Source organism: Anarrhichthys ocellatus, unplaced genomic scaffold, assembly GCF_004355925.1.
Source record: "Anarrhichthys ocellatus isolate YVR2014 unplaced genomic scaffold, GSC_Weel_1.0 scaffold11, whole genome shotgun sequence".
Lineage (NCBI taxonomy): Eukaryota > Metazoa > Chordata > Actinopteri > Perciformes > Anarhichadidae > Anarrhichthys > Anarrhichthys ocellatus.
In genome coordinates, this window is record NW_022280041.1 from 10869928 (window position 1) to 10895052 (window position 25125).

At 44.1% G+C, this 25125-nt stretch overlaps 2 protein-coding genes across 4 annotated transcripts in view; both read left to right on the forward strand.

Annotated features, from left to right (window-relative positions):
* The window catches only part of kirrel1a (kirre like nephrin family adhesion molecule 1a), a 26363-nt gene extending 10542 nt beyond the window's left edge, over positions 1 to 15821 (forward strand). The window contains exons 2-15 of one of the 3 annotated variants that reach the window (XM_031850781.1): positions 4119 to 4268; positions 6843 to 6992; positions 7076 to 7233; positions 7342 to 7492; positions 7797 to 7902; positions 8391 to 8539; positions 8727 to 8854; positions 9554 to 9680; positions 9963 to 10063; positions 11404 to 11620; positions 12052 to 12159; positions 12418 to 12545; positions 12828 to 12941; positions 14993 to 15821. In XM_031850781.1, the coding sequence (XP_031706641.1) occupies positions 4119 to 4268; positions 6843 to 6992; positions 7076 to 7233; positions 7342 to 7492; positions 7797 to 7902; positions 8391 to 8539; positions 8727 to 8854; positions 9554 to 9680; positions 9963 to 10063; positions 11404 to 11620; positions 12052 to 12159; positions 12418 to 12545; positions 12828 to 12941; positions 14993 to 15751 (2546 nt within the window). In that variant the 3' untranslated portion in view covers positions 15752 to 15821. The remainder of the gene's footprint in view (positions 1 to 4118; positions 4269 to 6842; positions 6993 to 7075; positions 7234 to 7341; positions 7493 to 7796; positions 7903 to 8390; positions 8540 to 8726; positions 8855 to 9553; positions 9681 to 9962; positions 10064 to 11403; positions 11621 to 12051; positions 12160 to 12417; positions 12546 to 12827; positions 12942 to 14992) is intronic. The other 2 variants (XM_031850783.1, XM_031850782.1) reach the window with 2 other exon arrangements.
* Positions 15822 to 17925: 2104 nt separating this feature from the next.
* On the forward strand, positions 17926 to 25084 carry ndufs2 (NADH:ubiquinone oxidoreductase core subunit S2). The gene is made up of 14 exons (XM_031850784.1): positions 17926 to 18079; positions 19156 to 19259; positions 19689 to 19879; positions 20225 to 20345; positions 21000 to 21112; positions 21684 to 21758; positions 21919 to 21996; positions 22092 to 22177; positions 22303 to 22422; positions 23329 to 23458; positions 23890 to 23985; positions 24252 to 24335; positions 24727 to 24784; positions 24877 to 25084. Exons 1-14 carry the CDS (start codon positions 17973 to 17975, stop codon positions 24912 to 24914), a joined length of 1401 nt encoding a protein of 466 aa, XP_031706644.1. The 5' UTR covers positions 17926 to 17972; the 3' UTR covers positions 24915 to 25084.
* Positions 25085 to 25125: the final 41 nt, after the last annotated feature.

A 25125-nucleotide genomic window follows, 5' to 3' on the forward strand; every position in this document is an offset into this window, starting at 1 on the left:
TGTGTGTGTGTGTGTGTGTGTGTGTGTGTGTGTGTGTGTGTGTGTGTTGGTTAGCCCATGTGGTGAAGGTTAGGTCATCTGCGCTGCCTGTTTTTGTTTGTGTGTGTGTGTGTGTGTGTGTGTGTTCGTGTGCATGTGGTCATGGTCGCAGTTCTGTGTGACTGTGGTCTTTGTGTGGACAGGGTGCTCGGAGGCTCCCGGTGGTGTCTTGGGGATCAGTGACTCAAGGAAATCAGGACACACTCTAAATTTGTCACTGCAGCATAACCCACATAATGAAAGAACACAAGCTCCCTCACACACACTCGCTTGTCTTGCCTTTGCTCTCACTGCTCTCCGCGCGCAGATTTCCTTCTTTAAACACACACACACACACACACACACACACAAGCACACACACTCATGTTGACAAGTGTTAACTGGGTAATATGGAAATCAGAAGGCGATGAGCACATGTTTAAATGAGTCAGTGTTTTCAGTCCTCAGCCTTTGCATGGGTGTTTTTTTCCTCTGCAGATTGTGTAGCCCACACTCAGGAGTGTTCAGTTTGGATTATGTTTGTGGTTTACTGAGGCAGCTAAGGGAATACCTCCAGCTAGCATATCTGAGGTGGTGGAGGAAAGGATTTGCTTGCCCTCAGGCTGTTGTCAAGGTTGCGTGGTAGTTTAAACCCAGCTCAACTCTCTTTACACCCATGTATATGTGAGAAAAATGCTTTTCTTGCTCTTTAAGATGGTATAAATCCTCATTCCAGTATTTGTGTTAGACGGATGAGTTTTGGTAGATTAGGGTGCATACGGGAAATTGAAACTGCACCACACTGTCTAGAATTAACTTTTGTTTATGTCAGTCTAAATATCTTACTGATTATACATTCTCCACCTTAATTAAATAACCTGTACATCACTGCTATACGTGCTACAATGGGCTGAGATGAGCAGCATCCCTTCTGCTTTGTCTGGAGGAAGTGGAACGTCACACACCTCCTAAAGATATAGCGATATAATAAATATGTTTTATACATTTACAGTGGATCCCGTGACTACTTTTATGTGAGAGGGGTCACACATAATAACAAACTCTGTGGTCCCTGTCAGATCTATGGAGCGTTTTAGCATCCTTCAGCTCATTATTTAGTTCTTTACAGCCTGCTACTTGTTTGCAGCAGCAGTAGCAGGCAGGCAGTGAAAAACGCTCAGACAAAGCCACTGTACACTAGCTCCCCATCACCAAATGGCAAAAAGGCAAATTTAGCAACTATCTGGGGAGCATATTAGTGAAGCATTTTAACAGCTAAAGAGCCACAAAATGTAAAAAAAACTCTCTGAATTCAAGTTTTGGTTTTTTACCCAACTAGGACGATCTTATCTGCCATGTTAAACTCACCATTGAACACATTCTGTTCCAATAATGACCAACTCTGTTTTGGTTGAAATAAACCCTTGGTTCATCAAATTATGTGTAAGAAGCCTTTGCTGGCCTCTTTGTGCTATTGGGTTAAAATAAATCTCCCAAAAAACAGCAACTGGCAATGTACTCAGCCAATATACTCGTCATATATTCCCCAACCCTAGTGTTTTTCCAGCAAACCATTGTAAATAAAAATGTTTTGAGACTTCACCTTGGGCTCTGAGAACTGGCTGGCTGACTTTGGTTGAAGCCAGACATTGTGATTTTGGGCCGGCTGAACCGGGGCGAGCAGCCACCAGAGTACTAGTGGAGCTCTGACAGAACTCAAACACAGCCATCTTGATAGCCTCTGACAACTTGGTTTGAAAGTGTTTTTCTATCATGTTAATTATTCATGACGAAATGAGCAACAACACCATTTCACATTCGGAAAATAAACCTCCTGAAAGGGATAGTTTGTGTTTTTTGAAGTGGGGTTGTGTGAGGTACTTATCCAGAGTCCGTGTTTTACCTAACGTTGATGGAGTTTAGGAGAAACAGACAAAGCAATGTACTGCTGTGGACGGGGGGCAGCAGCAAAACCTAAAAAAAAAATCAATATTAGTTTAAGTGTGTGCTATATTTAGAATGTTTTCACCACTTAACGTTGCCGTCAAACAGGGAACTAAAGTCTCCATATACGCTCTTGAGAGCCACCGGACTTGGTGATTGCTGGCTGGTGAAAACTCACATTCTTGTGGTGCCTCGTCAGTGTTTACAGTTAAAGTCTTTGTCAAGTATCTGACATGTTTTCCCCAAGTTTTCATAGCCAGTTGTTGTTGCTATGTTTGCTTTGTTTACCTTATTAATCCAGTTCATTTGGGTGATCCTCAGGGAGCAAATTAAGGGCCGCCCATTATTATTATTTCTGGTTCAGTGCTAAATTATTCGAGGTATGCATGCTGCAGAGCTCCATCTGCATCTGATTCCCTTTTCACCGTGTATCCTCGCACATCTCCTTTATCCTCAGAATATTAATGTGCTGCACTGTCAGAAACCATTGTTATTGTTATGAATCTTTTTGCATGACTGGGTTCCTTTGTATTATCAGGCGTATTGTACCTCCGCAAATCGCACCAAATCTGACATGATAGGGGGAGAGTGCATGCCTGTGTATGTGAGAGATAGGGACCGAGGGTCACGATGGGGGAGGCGGGAGGTGGGCCGCAGAAGAGGCATATGGCAGTTGTTAAAAAATAGTGAGAGAGATGGGAACCTTCAGTAAAGCGCTGGAGGGCTCTGAGGGAGAAGTGTGAGGGAGTGTACGGGAAGGAAAGGGGGGGGTGATAAAAAAAAGTGAAGAGGAGAGGACAAGTGAGAAGGAGAGATGTAAATGGTAGGAGGTGAAGAAAAGGGAGTGAAGGGACAGAAAAGTGAGAGAAGAGAGACACGGGTGAACGGAGGGGACTGAGAAAGAAAGGGAGAGAGAAAGTGCTGGAGGGCTGATATTTAATGTGATAAATGAGTTGTGACAGTCGCCTCTAACCCCCTACCAACCAGCGAGGAGGAGGAACACAGAAATAGAAAGCATTATGGGTAAAAGGACATGTACAGCGTTATGCATGTATATAGAAAGAAGGAGGCACGTACAGTACACACTGTGGTGGAGGAGAGGAAGAGGGAAAAATCTGTGCAGGCAAAAGGACATTCATAGACAGCATTATGGATGTTCAAAGTGGAGGAGGCGAGTGGGGGTACATACATATCGAGGGAGAAGCAGAGAGTGAAGCAAAGCAATTTGGGTAAAGGACATACAACATTATAGAGAGAGAATAGAAGGAGAGAGGTAATGGCTGAGGAGGAGGAGGTGTGTGTGTGTGTGTGTGGGGGGGGGGTACCATGCAGCATTGGGTTCATGATCTACTGTACGAGATTCTTTGAAAATAACAAGTGGGAGAGGGGAGAGGAATGAAAGCCACGGAGAGAGCGAAACATTTTCGATGCGAGTCCGCCACAGTGACTGCCTCTCCTCTATTGTGCGGGTGTCACGTCTTCAAGCGACGGCTAATTACAACTTGTCATCGTACAGCGCGGAACAATAGCACGCCGGCTTTTTCTCGTTTCTGCCTCATATTAGACGGTCGGTTGGTGGGCCATAGCTGGTCTGTCCGCTGTGGTGGTGGACTACAGACTGGAGGGAGAGAGAGGCCAGTAGACAATGACAGCCACTGTAGTTTGGGTTGTGGAGTGGAAGCCTGGGAGATGACTCATAGGGAGGAATGAAGAAGGGGAGAAAAAGAGAGATGGGGGAGGGAGGGCCGGAGAGTTTTGAGGAAATAAAAGTCAGGAGCGAGAAGAAAAAGGGGTGCGAGAGACCCGATGGCTGAAGTTGCCTATTTGATCTCCCAGCTCCTCTCTCCTGAGTCAGCGTTAACCACCTCTTCGTCTTCTCTCTTCCTCTTTCTTCCTCTTCTCTAACTCTATTCTGATTTCCCCTTGTTTGACACCTCCGTCTTTCCACGCCGCTCTTCACTCGGTCGATGGCCGCAAGCCAACGTGCGATCAAAGGGGGTGCAGTTTTCAATCAATTAACCATAAAAAACACAGACACAATACTATGCTATACATGCGGTTGGGGTGATGTTGCAGTAGCAAGTTGCGAAAATGAGAAAGTCCCTAACTTATCCCCACCCTTTCTCCTATTTCCCATCCTCTCTCTGTCTCTGCAGTGTGGACAGCGAGGTTCTCTCAGGAGCCGGCAGACCAGTCGGTGGTGCGGGGCCAGAGGGTGATCCTGTCCTGCGTTGTCTTCAACTACTCAGGCATTGTTCAGTGGACCAAAGATGGCCTGGCTCTGGGCATCGGAGAGGACCTCCGGGGTGAGACATCATACTCGGGCTCCCTTCACTCTGTTCAGCATGTGACTAAGATGCCTTTTTTTCCAAAAGCTGATGCTGATACTTTTGGATTGGAGCTGCTGATGGGCAAACATTTCTGAAGCTGTAGAACATTGTGTTTTTGGAATGTCTTGAGTTCTTTCTGGTTCTCTTTAAACAACTGTGAAGACGGCTCGCCGCTCGCTCGTTACTCCACATTTCAGAGTGCCGAGGGGCGCCATATGTTTAATGTGTAAAGTTTGTGCTTACAGCGGCAACATTTGCAGTGCAGCGCTCCGGAACTGTGCTCAAACTGAAACTCAGGCCACGGAGGTCCCACACGTAACATTTATGAACTTTGCATAAAACCGGACCTAATTTTAGACCCAGAAAAATACTACAAATGCACAAGCACCACTGTTACACCATGCATGCCAACTATACTGTCCATACCCAGTGACTTGTATCCCAAGGCGTACCTCTGCAGTAACCAGGAACCAGACCACGAGTCTACAGCCATGCTAGCAGCTCTGTACCAGAGCTCAGCGAGGCTTTAGCTTCAGGCTCATCAGCTGTATGTTTGTTGTCACGATAACCACTAAACTACCAGCTATGATAGGCTGCACACGGCACGCTTCCTTTTACAAGCCCTTGCCCTTGACTAAATATGTTTGTAGTTCCAGCTAGATTGAGACGGCAAGGTGACAAACTGTGTGCTTATTCAGGCTGATGTTAACTTTGGCCACCTTCCTCCGCACGTCTCATCCGATGTTAGATGGGGAACTTGAAGCTCCCTTCGGTCACATTTTACAGATTGACACCCTTCAAACTCGGCTGAGGAGCATCACATCATCAGTGGGCGCCATCGACTAGCTAATAACTGTTGTATGAAAGTATACCTATTTTTAATGAGAGGCCGATACATCAACCGATATGCATGTAGCCCTCGTTCTATCATGCAGATGCCCTTACTGTTCACTCCAGTTCGTCTTTGCATTTTTGTCCCCCGGGATGAACTTTCCAGTTTGATTTATTAAGTCTCCCGCCTGTCTGTGTGTCAACAACGATTTAAGACGGCGCTTGTCTGACTTTGACAAAACTTGGGGGAATGATGCATCTCATCGCTGCGTTGCAGCGTCTTCTGGATTGCACTGATTAGCCCAAAGGGGACTGTGCAATTACTGGTCAGAGCAAGTGGGCCCAATTTTAACTGATCGGTCCCGAGGGAGAATGCATCATTCGTGACTTGCTGCTGCCTCGTGTTTTGTTGATATTGCTGTTGTTTTCCTGGAACTTTCTGCTTTAATATTCTGCTTTTGTATAGATTTTCCTTCCCTTTCCTTTTCTTTGCTTCCCACCGTATATTTTCCTTTCCTTTCTGGTTCTTCCATTCTCCTTCTCATCTACTGTATGTTATGATTTTGGCCTTTATTACCCTCTCCTCTCCTCTCTTCTCTTCTCCTCTTCCTCTCCTCTCCTCTCCTCTCCTGTCTGTCATGCTATTCCTCTGCGACCTCTTCCTCTAAGCTCCCTCGCTTATTTCCCTCCCTCTTGTTCTCCTTCTATCGGCCGCCTCTGTTGCACTGAGCCCTCTCTCCCATTCTCCATTTAACTTCCCTACTATGTCTCTTTTCTCACCCTCATCTTGCTTGACACACTCTCAGTTCATGCTTCCTTTCTGTCATCCCTTCTTTCCTCATCTGTCCTGTCTCCATTCTTCCTGTCCTTCCATCCCTTTCTACTCCCTCCCTTTCTTTGAATCATATTGTTACTGTAATGGTCCAGTGCTTCAAGCCAAAGCTTTTAAACGTGAATGAACAGTGGCCACTTCGTACACACACACACAGGCGTGTATGTGTATGAGGCTCTGTCCCTCCGCCCCCCCCCCCCCCCCCCGTTCTCTGGGCTTTTCATACGCTTTCTCTCTCTCAACATTTCAAATGCAAATGCACGAATATACAAAGCGCACACACACACACATGCATGCAGAAGCAAGGTTACACAAGGTTAGGCGAGCAGCCAGATCAATTCGGGTGCTGCACATGGAGACGACATAGCGAATTTCACATGCGATCTACGTCTGGGCAGCAAACATGAATTCTGCACCACGGACTGGAGTCGATTTGAGTCCTCTAAAACGTTGCTGTCATAATGCATTCATCTTTTCCCCCTGCTGGTGAGAGAGAGCATGGATGCCACCTAACGGTGAGAATGTACAGCAGCGACACAGCTGGGCTGTGTGGCGGATGGGGGAAGGGAGAGGAAGGATCGGAGAGGCTGGGCTGCGTGTGTTTGATTGTGTGTGTGTGTGTGTGTCTGTGAATGAGTATGTTTGGACATGGAAGTGTGTTTGTGAATGTCTATCGCATCAAGTGGCCATTCATCTCTCTGGTGTCATTTTGGCTCCATTCATGACACACACTTGATGTTTTCTTATCAGCACAAACTGCCACGTGCTGCCACGTTTTATAGATATAAAAAGCCACCCAAGTCGGATATATAAAAGTCATCGGCCCAAAGTGGATCTAAAAGTTCTGTTATGTTACTTGATGTGCTGTGCCTGTCTCTGTGTCCCAGCCTGGCCCAGGTACCGGGTGCTGCGCGTGCAGGAGTTGGGCCAGTACAACCTGGAGATCCTGTCCGCCGATCTGTCTGATGACTCCCTGTACGAGTGCCAGGCCCCTGATGCCGCCCTGAGGTCCAGGAGGGCCAAACTCACCGTCCTCAGTACGTTTGTGTGCATGTGTGTCAGCGCACGTGTCCATTGAAAGTATGTGAGATGTTTCTAACACTCTCTTCTCCCGCCCCAGTTCCCCCAGACAACCCAGTTATCGATGGGGGTCCGGAGGTGTTGCTGAATGCGGGGGAGTCCTACAACCTGAGCTGCGTGTCTCGAGGGGCTAAACCGCCGTCTCTGATCGAGTGGCTTAAAGATGGTCTGCCTGTGGACGGGGCTGCCAGTACCACTGTAAGTCAGTCACACTGAACACACACATTCATGAAACATTTGTACTGTATTTTATCTGTATTGTAAATGTTTGATCGATGCCTCTCTGCCCTCCATCATCATCATCAGGAGGTGCTTCCAGACAGGAAGAGGGTGACCACACGTAGCTACCTGCCCATCCACCCTGTCGACTCCGACACTGGGAGGAACTACAGCTGTGTGACCACCAACCTGGCTGTTCCCACTGGAAAAAGCACAACTGTCACCCTCAACGTTCACCGTAAGCAATGAAATAGAACAGACACAAGAAAGAAATGTTACGTTCCCATTGAAAGAAGAATGGGAACGTAATATATCACAATATATAATTACACTACCCTGCTTATTACTTATTTCAGACTAATTAAAAGCAACATGGCGTCATATTTTGAAACATAAAATCATCTGCCAGCCACTGAATGTTTTATAGCTATTACTAAGTAATGTGTGGCAGCCATTTTGCATCAAACTGTCCTCCAGATTGCAGCATATATTAGATGCAGTAAGGCTGCTGTTATGTGACTCTCTCTCTCTTTCCCTTCCAGATCCACCGACAGTGACCTTGTCCATTGAGCCTCGCTCTGTCCTGGAGGGGGACAGAGTCACCTTCACCTGCCAGGCTCATGCCAACCCTCCTATCATGGGCTACAGGTCTGCATCCACATACGAGCACATTGTCATTCTCCTTTTTGGTTTGAAAGGTTCTATTTACAGGATTCAGAGCATTAATATAACAGCAAAATAGCTATTCACGATGTAAAGATTTGTAAAGTAATGTCTACCTGAGCAGAGAAGGAAGTCACTCTCCCTCTGTGTGTGTTGATGCCTTGTTGTACCTGTTAGCACCGTTTGTTGCTAGCACTGTTAGCAGCTAGCCACCGGCCCAGCCGTCTCCATGTTGAGAGCCGTGTGGAGGCAACAGACACGCTCTGAATTCCATATAAAGAATCTTTGATCTGATTTTTGTTTCAAATGTCTGTGGTTTGTGTTTCTTCCTTTTGAAAGGAGTGTGTAGTCTTAAATCCACCTCCTGTGGCCAAAGGAAAAAGACATTTTCATATTTTTGCTTCCCATTTGTGTCACATATGTTGTCCCAGGGGTGTGTACATGTTTCATGGTGTATAATATTTTAACCCCAGTTGGGCTAAGGGCGGCGTGGTGCTGCAGGGCGCCAGGGAGAGTGTGCTCACCACCAAGGCCGACCACTCCTTCTTCACCGAGCCTGTCTCCTGTCTGGTTTTCAACGCTGTGGGAAAGACCAATGTCAGCATCCTGGTGGACGTTCACTGTGAGTCACACAATACTCGTCTCACCTTGTTTACTCATCATGGCCCACTTCACTCGCTGCAGTCTGGAGTCAGAGGATTAAAACACACCGTTTCTTTTATCCTCTGAGCAGCTTCTCCCCTTCAGTCCTTCTGCATTGTTACCCATTGCTCAACAAAGAACTGCTCTCTCTGTTTCTGTGTCTCCAGTCGGTCCAATTCTGTTGGTGGAGCCGCAGCCCAAAACAGTAGATGTTGACTCTGACGTCACCCTCAACTGCAAATGGGCTGGAAACCCTCCGCTCACACTCACCTGGTTCAAAAAGGGTTCCAACATGGTAAGAGGCTAAGAGCCCACGCTTTCCTCTATTTTTACAGTTCACTCTATCTTCTCCCATCTTTTACTAATGCAGCCTGTCATTCAGTGTGTCTGTCTGTCTGTACACTTGGATGTCTTTCTTCTAAATTACTGTAAAAGATATATACATAACATCTACTGTGTACACCAGCCAGAAGCTAAAGTGATGGCTAATAGGTGTATGTGAACATTGATATTGTTGCTTTAACCACCGGCTATTTGCTGACTCTTAAACTACAGTTCAGAGGGTTTTTGACTAGAGATCAGAACACAACACAGTTAGAGTAAATGCAGCCTGCCTCATGGACTGACATGCACCCACGTCTATCTAATCAGTCTTGTTCGGGTACCTCTTTCTCTCTAGGTAGTTTCATATTTAGCCGTAATTTTCCCACAGCTAATTTTCCAATAGATGTGGTTGCTAGGCAACTGCAAAACCTTTGTGATGTGCAAGTTTGTATTGTTAACCAGTTAGGGTCAGAGTAGTAGAACAAATATACTCAAATAAATATGCAACATAATCAGTTACAAAAATAAGGTAAACAGTTGGAGGTGCAATACATTAGCCTCTCTTCTACTTATGTCCATGTGGCCTTTTATTTTGGTAATCCCCGTGTTTAGCAAATGTGTCTTGTTTATATTTGTGTCCCTTTTTTTTTTTTTTTTCACTCCCCCACAGGTTCTGAGTAACAGCAACCAGCTGTATCTGAAGTCGGTGAGCCAAGCGGATGCCGGCCAGTATGTATGTAAGGCCATCGTCCCACGGATCGGAGTCGGAGAGACTGAGGTCACACTCACCGTCAACGGTCAGAGAACATCCGCACAATTTAATGTTTCACTACCTGTACATGAAAACCATGCACGCTCTAAAAGGGCAGCTTGACAGTAATTGACAAAAAGAAGTTTTGTATGTCCAAAGTGGTGGCCATTTATTGTGAAAGTAATTCAATTCATCTTGAACAGGCTTGGGAAGGTCAAAACACCAGGCGTGGATATGATGTTTGCCGTTTCTCGTATTTTAAGTGTAATTAGTTTTATTTCTCTCTTTTGCATACACTCACATGTCCTCTCGTGTTTGATCAATGCAGGTCCCCCCATCATCTCCAGTGATCCAGTCCAGTATGCAGTGAAGGGGGAGAGAGGAGAAGTGAAATGCTACATAGCCAGTACACCTCCTCCAGATAAGATTGTAAGTGAAAATGGGGAAAAAAGGGAAACATTTCTGGCATCAAACCCACGATGATAAATGTCCACATTTTAGCCCAGAATCAATTATTCAGACAAAAGAAACTGACAAACTAGGAAACGCTTCGATCACATAGAGCATAAGGTTGTACCTTTTAGTCTGACAGCGATTTGTCTTTCACTGTTACTGTACAATCCTGTTCCTAAATGGCCCTACTCCTGCACGGTGAATGCTTTTAGGCACTGTCCCCTTTTCTTTTTGAGCGGTGACTCACCCTCAAACTCTCACAGAATTTCCCTCCGTCCCATCAGATAAACAAACCAACACTAACACTAAGCCGCTCCACTTTTAGCTTCCTGCGTCAGAAATCAGCCCAGATGCTTTCTCCACTCGGCCGTATCACAGAGACGCAGTAGTAGTAGTTCCTCTGTGACGGATCCATCCTGACTCGCAGGGCGCGCTGCTAATGCAGGCGGCGGAGGCTGGGACAGAAAAAGATTTATAAAATATAAAGGAGTGGAGAGGAACAGTTGTCCCAGTAAACGCCACAGCCAGGAGATTATCCTTCTCTGGAATAAGTGGGAAGATTATGGGAACATGTGGGTTTATGCATAATTAACTTCGCCTTAGTACAGTACTTCAATGCTGAATAATATAGCTGCTTCTAGTGGCTTTAAAATTGGAGACTGTTCAAGATTCGCACCAGCTCCGTCAACCCCACTCACCTCCACTTCAGTCTGCAGAAACATACAGACTGTTGTCACGCACAATGTGTGATTACATGTGAGCAGTGTCAATGTATGGGGTCTTATTTCATGTCATTCCGTCCTCCTTCCGACATTGCTTTTTCAAGAACATTTTCAAACAAAGGCAAACAAAAAGACAAAAAGGTTTCATGTATTTCATTACTTCAGAGTGTTTATTGTCCATATATGTATCTGTCTAACTCAAACACTGTTTAGCTGTAAAATGATAAAGTTTGCTCCATGACGTGTTAATGCTTTGGTGCTTTTACAACAATAACTGTATGTAGACACATTTAATATGGCAGACTAATGTGTTTGTCTGTGTGTACGCACGCGTGCATTACTGCATGCATATGACATTTACTGTGTGATTGTGCAGCAGTTGTTATTATAGCTCTGTTTGAAGGGGATTAGTTTTATTGGCAGATGGCCTGTTATAGTTACGATTCATTTATTGATTCATATCAATCAAAAGAAAAACATCTATTCAGATAGAGTGAATAGAATTTTACCACACAACTTACTCATTGTGATATAATCTAATATGGCCTCCTGTGTGTGTGTGTGTGTGTGTGTGTGTGTGTGTGTGTGCTGCAGGTGTGGGCGTGGAAGGAGAACGTGTGGGAGAAGGAGAAGGGGACACTGCTGGAGAGGTACACGGTGGAGCAGAGCAAACCGTCAGCCGAAGGCGGCGGCGTCCTCTCCACCCTCACCATCAACAACGTGATGGAGTCGGACTTCCTGTCCACCTACAACTGCACGGCCTGGAACTCGTTCGGCCCGGGCACCATGATCATCACGTTGGAGGAGACCGGTGTGTTTCGTGAATTCATTACTTTTTAAATTTCACTACATGAAGATAAGACAGCATGTAGTGGTTCCATCGGGAAAAGAGCAAAGGAGAAAACGGCTGATTTTAGTTTGTAGAATGCTGAAGTTGACAAAGTATTACAGCAAGACATGCACAGCTTTAAATTAGTTATCGCACCGTTACATTATTTAAAACTCTTGAGAAGTAAAAAAAAAAAAATAGAACCTGAAAAACAATGTTCATTTAGATCAGACATGTTGTTTTCACTTTATTCATCTATCATATGTAGCTTAGGTTAGAATGATGTAGTTTTTGCGTTAAAATCTGGATTGTGCAGCTTTCGACAGACAGACATTTGCATCTTCACTCAATCTATCTCTCCATCCATCTCTCTCTCTCTGTCTCTCTTTTTCTCTCGCACCCCCTCATTTCAGAGGAAGTCCCGGTGGGCATAATAGCTGGTGGGACGGTGGGCTCTACCATCCTCCTATTCATCTTTCTGCTGGTCCTCGTTTTGATCTTCTACCGGCAGCGCAAAGGCAGTGAGTCATACTCTCCATGTGCTTCACACATACACTATAAAGACCAGATCTACATGTACAGTAGAAGTTTTTCATGTTTGAGGTTTGAATGCTTGTCATCACTAGACCAAATAACCTGCAGAAAATCAAACCACACAGCTTCCTCTCCACCATATGGATGTAGGTCCCCTCTGAACTTGCTCCTCCAGCTCGTGAAAACACACCAGGCTGCGGTGCGTGTGTCCAGCTGTATTCAACCTTGCCGTATTTTGCTTCCAGGTCGGCGCGGGGTCACGCTGGGTAAGCCCGACATCAAGGTGGAGACGATAAACAAGGAGACCCACAGCTTAGAGGAGGACTCCGGCAGCGTGTCCACGGCTTCGCGCATGGTCAAGGCCATGTACTCGGTGAGCGGCAGCGGGATATGTGTGCTTGGGCCATACACTGTTTACACAGCCTGTAGTTGCAGAAAAGAAAAACTCACATTAACTCAGTAACCTCTCCCTACACCCCACACTGCACCTTTTGACTAAAAACATACTGTGTTTTCCCCTGTAATCGCTCCTTTTAACACTTTGAATTCCATTTTCTCTTTTCCTGTCATACTCTGTTGCCTCCTTCCCTCTTCCGTTTTGTTATGGCACCTTCTCTCCTCCTTTTTGTTTTTGTTTTGTTGTTTGACGGTTTAGTTTCTCCCCTCTGTGTCCTTCTCTCCTTCCAATCAGCCCTTTAAAGATGACATAGAGCTCAAGTCTGACCTCCGCAGCGACACCCTGGACACCCGCCAGGAGTATGACCTCAAGGTGAGCTCATTAAACACTCGTTTGCATCAAATCTGGAAGCAAAACAAGCTCAGAAATGACTCAAATGTACAGAAATATGTAGAAAAACACACATGTTCAATGAAAAAAGTAACAATCAACAAAACGTTTGTACTAAAATGATGCCAGTGTCAAAGTGAGGTCTTGTGGAGTTCATTTTGGTGCAATGTTTCATTCTATTCATACCTCAGGGGGCTGCAAATATCCGACTCATTAATGACATGGTGACTTTCATCCAATGAGGAGCAGCATTTGTGTTCTGGTGGAAGTGTCTAGCTGACAGAAATGATAATCATATGAACGTAACAGTATTCTACAGATTTTAATATTATGAATGAAGCCTTATTCATTTATATACAATCCCAACTGACAACTGATTTGATCTCAAAAATCCAGGTGCATTGAAGTATTGATTTTTCCTTCTAGAAAACAGGTGTGTAAGTGATAGTTCATTGCAACTTCACGACTCCTGCAAAATATTGAGTTTGATGTTTCATTCATTTATACAAGTGTAATATTTATAGGTTCTAAAAGTTTCATTCCATAAAAAAAAACATATTATTTTAAAGTTTCACGTTTGACCCTCTAGAGGGAGCACATGTGCATCTGCAGCAGCAGCCAGGAGAAGACAAAGACCAGACAGCTCCAGTCTGGGTTTTGACGGTGGACTGCACAAGTCAAAATTCAATGCAGGTTTAATTCAAAAAAGGCAAAATCAGATTAGCAACTAAATCCCAGTTCATCTAAGCTGGAAAACAAACTCCTGCTTAGAATAAAATGTGTAAGTATTAGCTACTATAAAATATTAAATGTTTTGCACCTTAATAAACACATGAAACATCCACAGTAGTTTGCATTAAATGATTTCCATAGTTGCTTCATTTGACTGTCATGGTCTTATATAAAGTAACTGTTCAGTGAATAAGAACGTAACCAAAGGGGCTGCTATTTATCTAACTGCTGTTGGCCAGCAAATATGACTTCTTGCTTATGACTACAGTCCAGTTAAAACAATTCCACCTCCGGTACAAAATCCCCTCAGCTGTCTCAAGCCTCAGGAGTATTTAGACCTCTTCCTGTCCTCTAAACTAGTGACCTTTAAACTTACTGTTAGTATAGCACTCAATATCTGTGAGGATATTAGAGTAGGGTGTTTTAGACAAACATATTTCTGCAGTGCAGTTGACTTTTCTTTTATTATTTTCCTTTAATATTTAGTTCCTGGTCTTCTCTGCCCCTCACTCTCATCCAGGGCCGTGAGGCCACTAGCTTTGCTGATTGCTTAAAAGGTTTTCTCTCTCATTCGAAGACGTGTAAAGACAAAAAAACAACAATTGGAAATACATTTTAAAAAGATGAAGGCTGTTTAGGCATACCCTGCCCATTCAGCTGGCATGAATCATTTATACATTTTGACACTGTGGGGCTGGGCTTAGATGATGAATGTATTTTCACGCGTAAGGCTGCCAAAATGTTCTGTTGAACCCCCCCCCCCCCCCCTCCATGAATATTTTGTGAGGGCAAACCAGCCCTCTAGCTGGAGTGCTGCCTTGGATCACTTTGAAGAAACACAGACATGAATCCACCCCAGGTGATGGTTAGATCAGCCTCCGACAACAGCCTCAGCCAGACTTATTTTTCTCTCTCCCCGCCGCCTGAAGCACTGAAGCAGTCAGACAAAGTTGGGTGGGGGGGAAGACGGGTACGTGAGAGACAACGAGGTGGCAGAATCATGTCAGAAGTAACAGTAAAGCAATATGATGTGGGTGTAGTGAGCAGGGAGTTCGTCCTTCCTTCAACCAGACAATCTGGGATTGAACATGGAGTCTCATGAAAGCTTTGGACAGAAATGATCACTTCAGAATTTCAGTTTTTTTCTTCTGATCAAAAAAGGAATTATCTTATTATAGTCTTTTTGATTCTATGAATCTAAACACTGGCATATAGAAAATATATTTCCCCTGATCATATCTTTCCTTAATGCCCACTCTGTGCTTTTGTCTCTTGGTGCTTGTCTCTGCCTCTGTCTTCAGGACCCCACCAATGGCTACTACAACGTGCGAGCCTCCACCCACGATGAAGGCCGCCCTGCCTCCCGCTCCACCTTGCACTATTCTGACTACCGCTCCCCTGCGGGAACACCAGGGGGAGCTGCATCTATCAGCAGCAGTGCCGGAGGCTCGGGAGCCACGGCCAGTGGAGGAGCCCCTGGTCCCCCGGGGCCCCTCACCTCCCCAGGCCGCCCCCAGGCCTGTTATGACCCCCGGCCTCCCTCCAGACTGTCCCACATCAGCTACGCCCAGTTCAACACCTTCACCCGTGCGGGCCAGAGCCAGCAGCCCCCGCCTAATCCCGCCCCCGTTGCCAGTGACTTCCCAGGAGACTGCAGCCTCCTGGACTCCACTTCCCAGCTGGCCTACGACAACTACGGATACCCCTCGCATTACCAGACCTACCGCATGGGTTTCGCCCCGTCCAGCTTGGCCACGCTGGAGGCCTGCCCATCCTATGAGATGTACGGGGTGGGATCCGGGGTGGGACCCGGGGTGGGACCCGGGGTGGGACCCGGATTGGGACCCGGATTGGGACCCGGGGTGGGACCCGGGGTGGGACCCGGGTTAGGACCCGGGTTGGGGGGCCCTGGGGTCGGCGTGGGTCCCGGGGGTCCTGCTCCCTCAGGATCAGAGACTGGACTAGGGAAGTACGGCAGCTCCACTCGCTTCTCCTACACCTCGCAACACTCTGACTACTCCCACAGCCGACACACACAGAGGATGCAGACTCATGTGTGAGACGGAGGGACGCAGAACCACCTCACATTCTTAGCAGAGCATGAGGAAGCATCTTATAAATAGTGTCACATCCCAAAAAACACACACAATCATAGATTTACATGCACACACGTTCACACACTAACACAGACACACACAACAGAACTCAGACAAACATCACACACAGACACGCCCATGCACAGAGTCAGAAGACCGTGCCCATGAGACAGAGAGCGTATGAGAAACGCGGAGAGAAATACGAGACGAGCGGTGGAGAAGGAGCTTTAGTGAGACAGGGAAGGGAAATTCCACACAATTTTGAATTCCCTCACTCCCGATGTGTTTGTTTATCTGAGCTCTGAAAGAGCGGACGGCGAAAGTCACAATCAAGACTAGGACAGAGAGCAAGAACCAGAGAGAGGACAAGAGGACACAGATCTTTTGCTATGAACTGACTTTGTAAATGATGAGCAAGAACGTCTTAAGGCAAAACTGACTGACTGTCAAATACGGTAAATGCTGAACCAGTGGAAGTCATTTCTGGCCACCATCTTTTTTTTTTTTTTCTTTTTTTTTTCGCTGGTTGTCTTATTCAATCATCATAGAGCACATATATATATATAGTATCCCAGAATGCCCTTCTCTACAGTGGTACATGCCATCACACCTGTTCGGGAGCGTGTGGGAGTGTGTTGCGGCCGGGACGGCGTTGGGAGGGTTGTCATCATTTTGCACCGCATCGACAGTATTCATGCTTAGACGTCCCTTATCTATATCTGTGTAATGTCTTCTTTTCATTTGCACACCAGACTAGAGCTTTGTATTCTATTTTTTAACATTACAGAATTATTTTTGTCAATGTAAAACATGTAATGTGTATGTATGGACCAAACGTTTGAACGTGAGCCCACTTAACTCGGGCGCCTGCCCGGGGGATTCCGCTGAGACGGAGTGACGACTTGTGTCAACAGCAGAGCCTGAATTCAGGAAGGGTATATCAGTGCATAAACGAAACCTAGTGCCAAGTGTTCATGTTGTTCTTCACCTTAGACCATGTATATGCAGTAGACGCTCCTTCTATTGGTGACTGTTGCTTTACAAATCAGGCTCGGGGGCCTTGAGTCATTCCCAGACATTTTCGTAGGCTGGAGCCCCTTTTTTTCCTCTGAGCTCCTAACTACAAGCGTGGTGCAGAGACAGAGAGAAAAACACAGATGTTGGATTTAGAACTGAGTGGCCTTATAGGGGAACATGTCGCACATTTCCATTTTGAATCATTCCTCATCGTCTGTCTGCCAAAAAAAAAAACGGCCGGAGGAGAATGTGTATGGAGAGGTTCAATGAAGGCTTGTCCACAATATTGACGTGTAGTAATGTATGACTGCGAGTGTGTGGGTGTGCGAGTGTGAGAGAGATCAAGAAGGAGTGTGTGGGCATTGGCACGCACATCGATTTGTACAGTGTGTTTGTACAGATGTGTGAATGACTGCGCGCGTATGGGAAGCATACTGTAAACACGCAGCGCCCGATTCCAGTGTGCGCCGGTATGCATGCCCGTGTGTGTATACAGTATGTGTGTGCATGTCTGTGTCTTAAGTGTGCGGGTGTGTGTTTCAGTATATGTCCATATCATTTTCTCTCACAATCCTGTTACAGTACTTTTATACCTCTGGTAGGACTGTATCCTGTATTATTGTGTCTTTGAATTTAGAAAAATCCAATGTTCTTATTCTAATCTTATTGTACTGTTCTTCGTAGCAGAGACAACTGTTCAAAAGATGTACAACGAACATTATCAAACTCATTTTTTAATTTCATTATCTTCAATATTTTTTAAAAATGGTATGTAATTATTTTTCCACAGTATTACATAAATAAAAGCACTGTTTTTTATATAATAGCAGAGTTTGTCGTCTTTGGGAAGATGGGGATGGGCATTGTTTAAAATATTTTGGTAATGTTTACTGCATAACTATATTACCTATCCTCCAACATCGTAACAGTATTCATGTATTTATTGTATAAGTTACAATAAATTATACATAATTTCTAGTAAACTAAATGATTTCGAAAGAAAACCTGCACTACACATTATCAACAAGTAAGCTACTTTATGTATTTGGATACATCATACCGATAGAGGGCAGACACACGCGTTATACACGTAGTGCGCCTGTAAAAACACTAAAGAAGAAGAACATAGTCCTCTACGTCATACGGTTAGGGTTGTCTATTAGCCAAGATGGCGGGCACGATGCTAAGGTCGCTTACCAAACTAGGACGTCCTTCAACTAAATTAATATTAAACAATAATTTGCTGAGCCCTGGCTGCACTGTCGTGCAAAACAGGTAAGAAAACAGACACAACGTGACACAAAACGTGACGCTCCGTGTGGCCATTGTATTCCAGCTGTAGTAGCTTGAGGTCCACATAAATGTTCACACTGAAGGAAAATGTTAGCATAATGCTAAAGATGTTGTCACCCTCTTCGAAACAAGTCGAGTCGCCTGTTACAATTTGTTACTGTATTTCTGAATGGGAAACGTGTAATCAAAGCATGCATATCAGTGTTATCGCAATGTCACCCTTGAAGCTCGTGTACGTTGCACGAGACATTAACATTCCTGCTGTCTAGTGGTTACCTAAGCTTTAAGCTACTGTTAGCCGTCTGATTAGCTAACGTGTTTAATACACTGTTATGCACGTTTTAGGCTCTGTTTAAGGTCAGAGTATATCCCATATTGTATGGAATTATATGCAGAACTGATCAATTTGTGGTAAATTGGCTGTAAATGTAACCACAGATCAGTTGACCGATGTTGAAGAGTAAACGGTGACTGTGCCATCATTCTAACTAAATTGAAGACCTTTAATGCAAATAGAACAAAAGTAAAGAAAACAATTCTTTAATAAACTACTACCAGTCTATAAAACCAGTGTAGAGATCTCTGAAATGGCTTTGTTCTTACATGTGCTGATTATGTAGCACCAAAGTCAAGTTAAACTTGAACATGCAGGTTTGTTATTGATGTATTCTGACACCACAGGAGGTCAGCAGATATGCATGTTCTTATGTAGCCATGTATTTATGCTCCAATAATTAGCAATAATAAACACATTTTTGCTATACTAGCATGACCCATATATCTGCTTTGTGCGTCTTCCTCATCAGCCAATAGTAACTATTATCAGTTGTCAGGTTGGTAAGCATAGTGTAGTCAGATCGTCCCCGTTTCTAAATGACAGAAGAACAAAATGAGACTAAAGCCTCTCTGGTAACATGCAGGAAGCCTGCGAGGTGGCACCTATCAAGCACCAGAATGCTATTTTTGCATCTCTTCAATTGTCGGTATGGGCTCAAAACTAAAGGCGTACTAACACAACTTTACCTCATGTTAAGAATATTTTCGATTGTTTTCCACAGGCAGAAACAATGGCAGCCAGATGTGGAGTGGACGGAGCAGTTTGCTGGGGCAGTGATGTACCCCACTGCTATTAATGACAAATGGACCCCACCCCCCTGGAATGGTACCACCCCACACACACAGCCACACTCTTAGGGTTACTAGTTAAAGGATTTATGTTCTTAACTACTCTTTATTTTAAAAAACTTTTATTTATTTAAAATAAAAGGCAAGTGTAAAATGTTGGGCTGCCAAGAAAGTGTGAACGCTGACAACAATCTGATATAGTTATAAAAAAAACAACATACCAAACTTAGTCAGGAATAGAAAGCCCAGTGTTGTCCCTGGTGTTGACAGTCTACCAATCTTTGTTAGGATGGAGACAGGTCTTCAGTATCTGACTATGAGTTTATGGCTACTTAGTCTAAATTGTGAGCTAAAAAGCTGCTTTTCTTTTTTTGTAAATTATTATTATTTGGATTAGAAAATCAGATCCTGAAGCAATACCCAGTTTACTTACCCTGCCCTGTGTTGTTCTGTTTTCTTCGTGCAGACAAAGATCCTAATGCAGAGAAGGACGTGTCCAACCTGACCATCAACTTCGGTCCCCAGCATCCTGCTGCTCACGGTGTGCTACGTCTAGTCCTGGAGCTCAGCGGAGAGTCCGTCAAGAAATGTGACCCCCACATCGGCCTGCTTCACCGTGGCACAGAGAAGCTCATAGAGTACAAGACCTACCTGCAGGTACTGAAGCACTTATTCTGTATTCTGTAATTCATATTTACGAGGTAGCAGTTTGAATTCTGCATGTGTAGAAGGTTGTAAAATCAGAAAGTGGGGAATCACAGTTTTGATGGTTTCAAAAGACAGAACAGTAAATGGCAACACAACTTATTGCCAAATCCCATTTTATTGCGTTCAACACAACAAGCTAAGAGAACGTCGCACCTCCTCTTTTGAAAAAGACCAAATTAAACTCTTGACGTGAACAGAATTACTCAAAGATTAAGAGGACCTTCTACCGTGTGTCATGTGTTATGTAATTCTTGGAAGTCCCTTACCCAGTTCCTCTTTTTTTCAATGCTCCAGGCTCTGCCCTACTTTGACCGTCTGGACTATGTTTCCATGATGTGTAATGAGGAGGCCTACTCTTTGGCTGTGGAGAAGCTGCTCAACATCCAAGCTCCCCCCCGTGCCGAGTGGATCAGAGGTACAGACAGGAAGTGGTTAGCTGTCTGCAGATTCTGCAAAGTCTTAATATTTATAATATGAAAATGTTTTTAGTTTTTTTCTGTAATTGTTATTTAGATATCGAACATGTATGTTCTACATAGCTGCTATTCATATAATTCTGAATATTTAGAGAAATAAATGATATTGATTGATGACTGATTTTGGAGGGTGTGACACACAGTGACATGTATTAGAATGACGCACACACGTCATTTATTGTTAACTAAAGAGGTACTGCACACTTAAGTGTGTAATTTAAACTAAATGGTATGACTGTACTGCGATGAAACCTATCCATGCTGGTGTTAATAATGACTTTTCTTACCATATTTATAAAAAACTGCATTTTGGGGTCGAAAATGTCTCAAAACGTCATCTACTGTTTTACATCAGCCCTAATCTTGCAACGCCAATTCTGAGATAAGAGTCGACCGTTTGAACTAATTCGCGTCATGAATCACTTCACTCCATTTCAATTTCCCAGGGTTTTATCCAACACACATTCTGAAACCATAAAAACTATGAACTTAACTTTTTACTGATTTTAAAAAAAAAACAAAAAAAAACGTTTTTTGTCAACAGACTCATCAACTTTAACCGGTTGTGTGTGTGTTCTGTGTTGTGTTTGCAGTTCTGTACGGAGAGATGACTCGCATCCTGAACCACATCATGGCCATCACCACGCACGCCCTCGACATTGGTGCCATGACCCCCTTCTTCTGGCTGTTCGAGGAGAGAGAGAAGGTCCGACTCATTCTGTCCCGTCTTTTTGTTGATCACTTGCTAACTGGGGAAGGTGCTGTTAAGTCAAGTAAACAGAAGATTTGTGACCAACAAAAGTGTCATGACTTCTTTAACTAGCTGCAGACAATTAACAGTTAAGTGACAATCTCTGTTGACCACCATATCATTTGACCTCAGTGGTTGCAGGAGATTCAGTAATTTAGAGCTTCATCTTCAGGAGAAATCGCCCCAAATGATGTGCAATTCTCTCCATTTATTTAAGCAATTATTTCTTTGTTTGTTTGACAGAGACAGTTGCTTAGCTGTATCAGAGTTAGCCATAAGCTTCTTTGCATCTGTAGTCCAGAGCATACCATCCCTCTTAAGACAATTAACCATCGATCCATGAAAGTTGGATTTATTTCATGGCCGTTGTATTCGACTGCTTTAGTTATAGCTAGATATATACATACACTCGGGCCTCAGGAAATATTCACTTGACATTGTTCTGTATCCATTGAGTAGATGATCTTTTTAAATATCGACTACTTGAGGCCCTCTAATGAACTGCGTGTCCCTTGTTTCCTCTCAGATGTTTGAGTTCTATGAGCGAGTGTCTGGAGCCAGGATGCACGCCGCATACATCAGACCTGGTGGTGTGCATCAGGTAGGAGAACTCGTTGAATAATGCCTGTGGCTTATTGTTATGACAAAATTAAACAACTATCTCTCCGGGACACTTGTGTTGTTCGAACAGCTTCAAATCAGATTCATCTATCAGATGGTGAGCATGATCACGGGGCTAATGATGTTAAATGTGTTTCCAGGATTTGCCCCTCGGCCTGATGGACGACATCTATGAGTGGTGCAAGAACTTCTCCATTAGAATTGATGAAGTAGAAGAGGTGAGCGACTGAAATCCCCACAAGCCCTTCACATGATGAGGAGGTGTTAAAGATCTGTGGTGAACTTTCCAATCTGTTGGTTTTCCTCTATGCAGATGTTGACCAACAATCGCATCTGGAAGAATCGTACTGTGGACATCGGGGTGGTTACTGCTGAGGAGGCCCTCAACTACGGCTTCAGGTAACCCAAAGACCTTCCCTTTTAGTTTTCTTTTATTGAAGAGCTTGCCTATTTCAATGAGTTTGACCAGCATGAATGTGTACACGCTGTGATATTCATTCCCGCTCTCCTCGCCCCTCCACCAGCGGAGTGATGCTGCGAGGGTCCGGCATCAAGTGGGACCTGAGAAAGTCACAGCCTTATGACAAGTATGACGAAGTGGAGTTTGACGTCCCCATTGGAAGCAAAGGAGACTGCTATGACAGGTACAAGATTAACAGATGTTTTTTTCAGTTCCATTTCCATCACCAAATATGCAACATGCAAGCTGCAGCTTCTAGCATGAGATCATTTCCTCGTCAACACCAGGATGATCACCTTACTGCTACTCTTTTATCAGTATCAAACACATTTAGACATTGAAGACTCATGTGAAAAGGAAGGTATCTGTCAGACATTTGAATTGCAGTGGTTTTATAAACGCTGCATTGAGTAATATTCAGAGAAAAAACCTGAATATTCTCTGAGATGAAAGTGGTAAATTTACAAGAAAACAACTCAAATCAGCATGTTGTTTTATTCTCAATAGGCCCAATTCACAGCAATGTCTCTTCAAAGTCTGGATGTTTGTCATAATCTGGTGATTCTGGGCTAAAATCACCAATATTTCCCTTTAAAATCAGATTACAAAGTCATTTGATTAGCTCATCCACTGCAGGCAAGCAAATGCGTCTGTGGTGTGATGAGGTTGATCCAATCTTGCGACATGTCCCTGACGAGTATTTTTCTTGCTAATTTTAACTTTTAAGTTATAACATGTAGTCACATAGTTGTAAACAGCATTCAGAGAGCAGCGTGTCTGCTGATAACGACATCACCCACTTCTGGTGGGTCAAGTGATGATTGAGAGGGATTGTCTTTGTATCAGTCCATATATTGTTTTTTAGGAAATTGATGCATATTATACCTTTTTAATTTCAGAGAATATTCAAGTTTTTTTTTCTCAGAATATTACCCCCCCTTCCCTCGCACTGTTTCCTCTTTGTGTGATCAACTTCTCTCCATTGATCTACGTAGAACAACTGCACGCTGATCATGCTTCGTGGCTGACGTAGTGATGTGCAGTATTATCGGCATCTGTAGCTCACCGCTGTTTCCTCGTTGTGGTCCAGGTATCTGTGCAGAATGGAGGAGATGAGGCAGTCTCTGAGGATCATGCACCAGGCGCTCAACAAGATGCCAGAAGGAGAGATTAAGGTGGACGATGCCAAGATTGCCCCACCCAAGAGGTCTGAGATGAAGGTGAGCTCAACCTCCCTCACAGTATTTTTTCCTGACTGTTCCTTTCATTCTGTGAGATGGTTTCATTTCGCCTGCAGGCCATTAACTCTTGACAACGTCGTACCTTTTTTTTTGTTCCTTTCTCTGGATTCTCTCCTGTGCTTTATCACTTCTGAGTGTTAATTACATTTCACTGGCGTCACTAATTTGTCTTCACACTACCCTCTTTACTGAATTAGACCAGCTCTGCTGTACAGTGCTCTTTAGTTTGGCTGCCCTCAAGGCTGGAGATCACCTCTAGTTCACCTCAGTGTTGGAACGTTCAGTGTTTCAATTCTACATTTCAGTAAACTTGCGCAAGATTCAACCACCGCTAACGTGTGTGTGTGTGTGTGCATCATTTTCAAAAGAGCTGCTGAGACATAACATGTTCTACGTGCTCCTTGTCCTAGACGTCCATGGAGTCTCTGATCCACCACTTTAAACTGTACACAGAGGGCTACCAGGTCCCCCCAGGGGCCACATACACAGCTGTGGAGGCACCTAAGGTGAGACCACTCATAAGGTGTATAATATTTCTGGATAAGATTGCCTTTTTCGCTATTTTCCTCTGACTAACCGCACAAGTAAAGTAATCTGCAGATGCCCTATAAGACCTAATGGATTTTAACCTAGCAAACAAAAAGTCTCTGCAGATCCTCTGTATACACACGGTTGTTTGAGTCTTAATTAATTGGGAAGCCTTTAGGGATGTGCTGTGATGTAATATGCTTACTAGAATGTATTTGTGTGTGTCCCCACGTGTTGCTTGCAGGGAGAGTTTGGTGTTTATTTGGTATCGGACGGCTCCAGCAGACCCTATCGCTGCAAGATCAAAGCTCCCGGATTCGCTCACTTGGTGCGCACTCACAACTTCACAAGACACTGTGAAATATTAAACACACCGGGTATCAATTATTCAGCACGTTTAACGGCTTGTCCTTAAGGCTACTTTTAGTTCATTAAGTAGATTTTATAAAGTACTATAGTGCCATTTTTAAAAGCGTACAGAACCCCCCTCCTCCTCTTCCTGCTCATGGACATGAACCGCTGTTTAACGTCGTCATTTGAATTTTGGTCTTCGAGGCTAAAAATGTCTTTAAAGTTGCATAAACAAACTATTAGAGTAGTTAGTGCATTAACTTCAGGCTATAATCTCATGAATTATGAATATTCTATTTTCTAAGAGCTCATCTGCTCTGAATAATCGTCAGTTATTCTGAATGTTAATAAATGTTTCCTTCTTTTAGGCTGGCCTGGATAAAATGGCCAAAGGACACATGCTGGCTGACGTGGTGGCCATTATTGGTAAGAAAGTGATTATTGTTCAAGAATCCATCCTCAATACAACAATATTTTATTATCAAGTGGTACTGAGCCTTTTCTTCTTCTTCTGACAGGTACACAGGACATAGTGTTTGGCGAAGTTGACCGTTAACGTGACGCCGCTGACGTGCTGGTTCTCTGAAGAGGAGAGTTCGTCCTCTTCTCACATCTGTTAGTCGGGTTCTCTTCCTGTTCACGTTTGGCTGTAGTGAGGCTTTTGACAGATGACTCTACATTGATGTACAATGCCCAAATAATCCTAATAAATATTTTATGACCGAACAGAAAAGTATTAAGTTGTATCTTTTCACCATCACATTGCA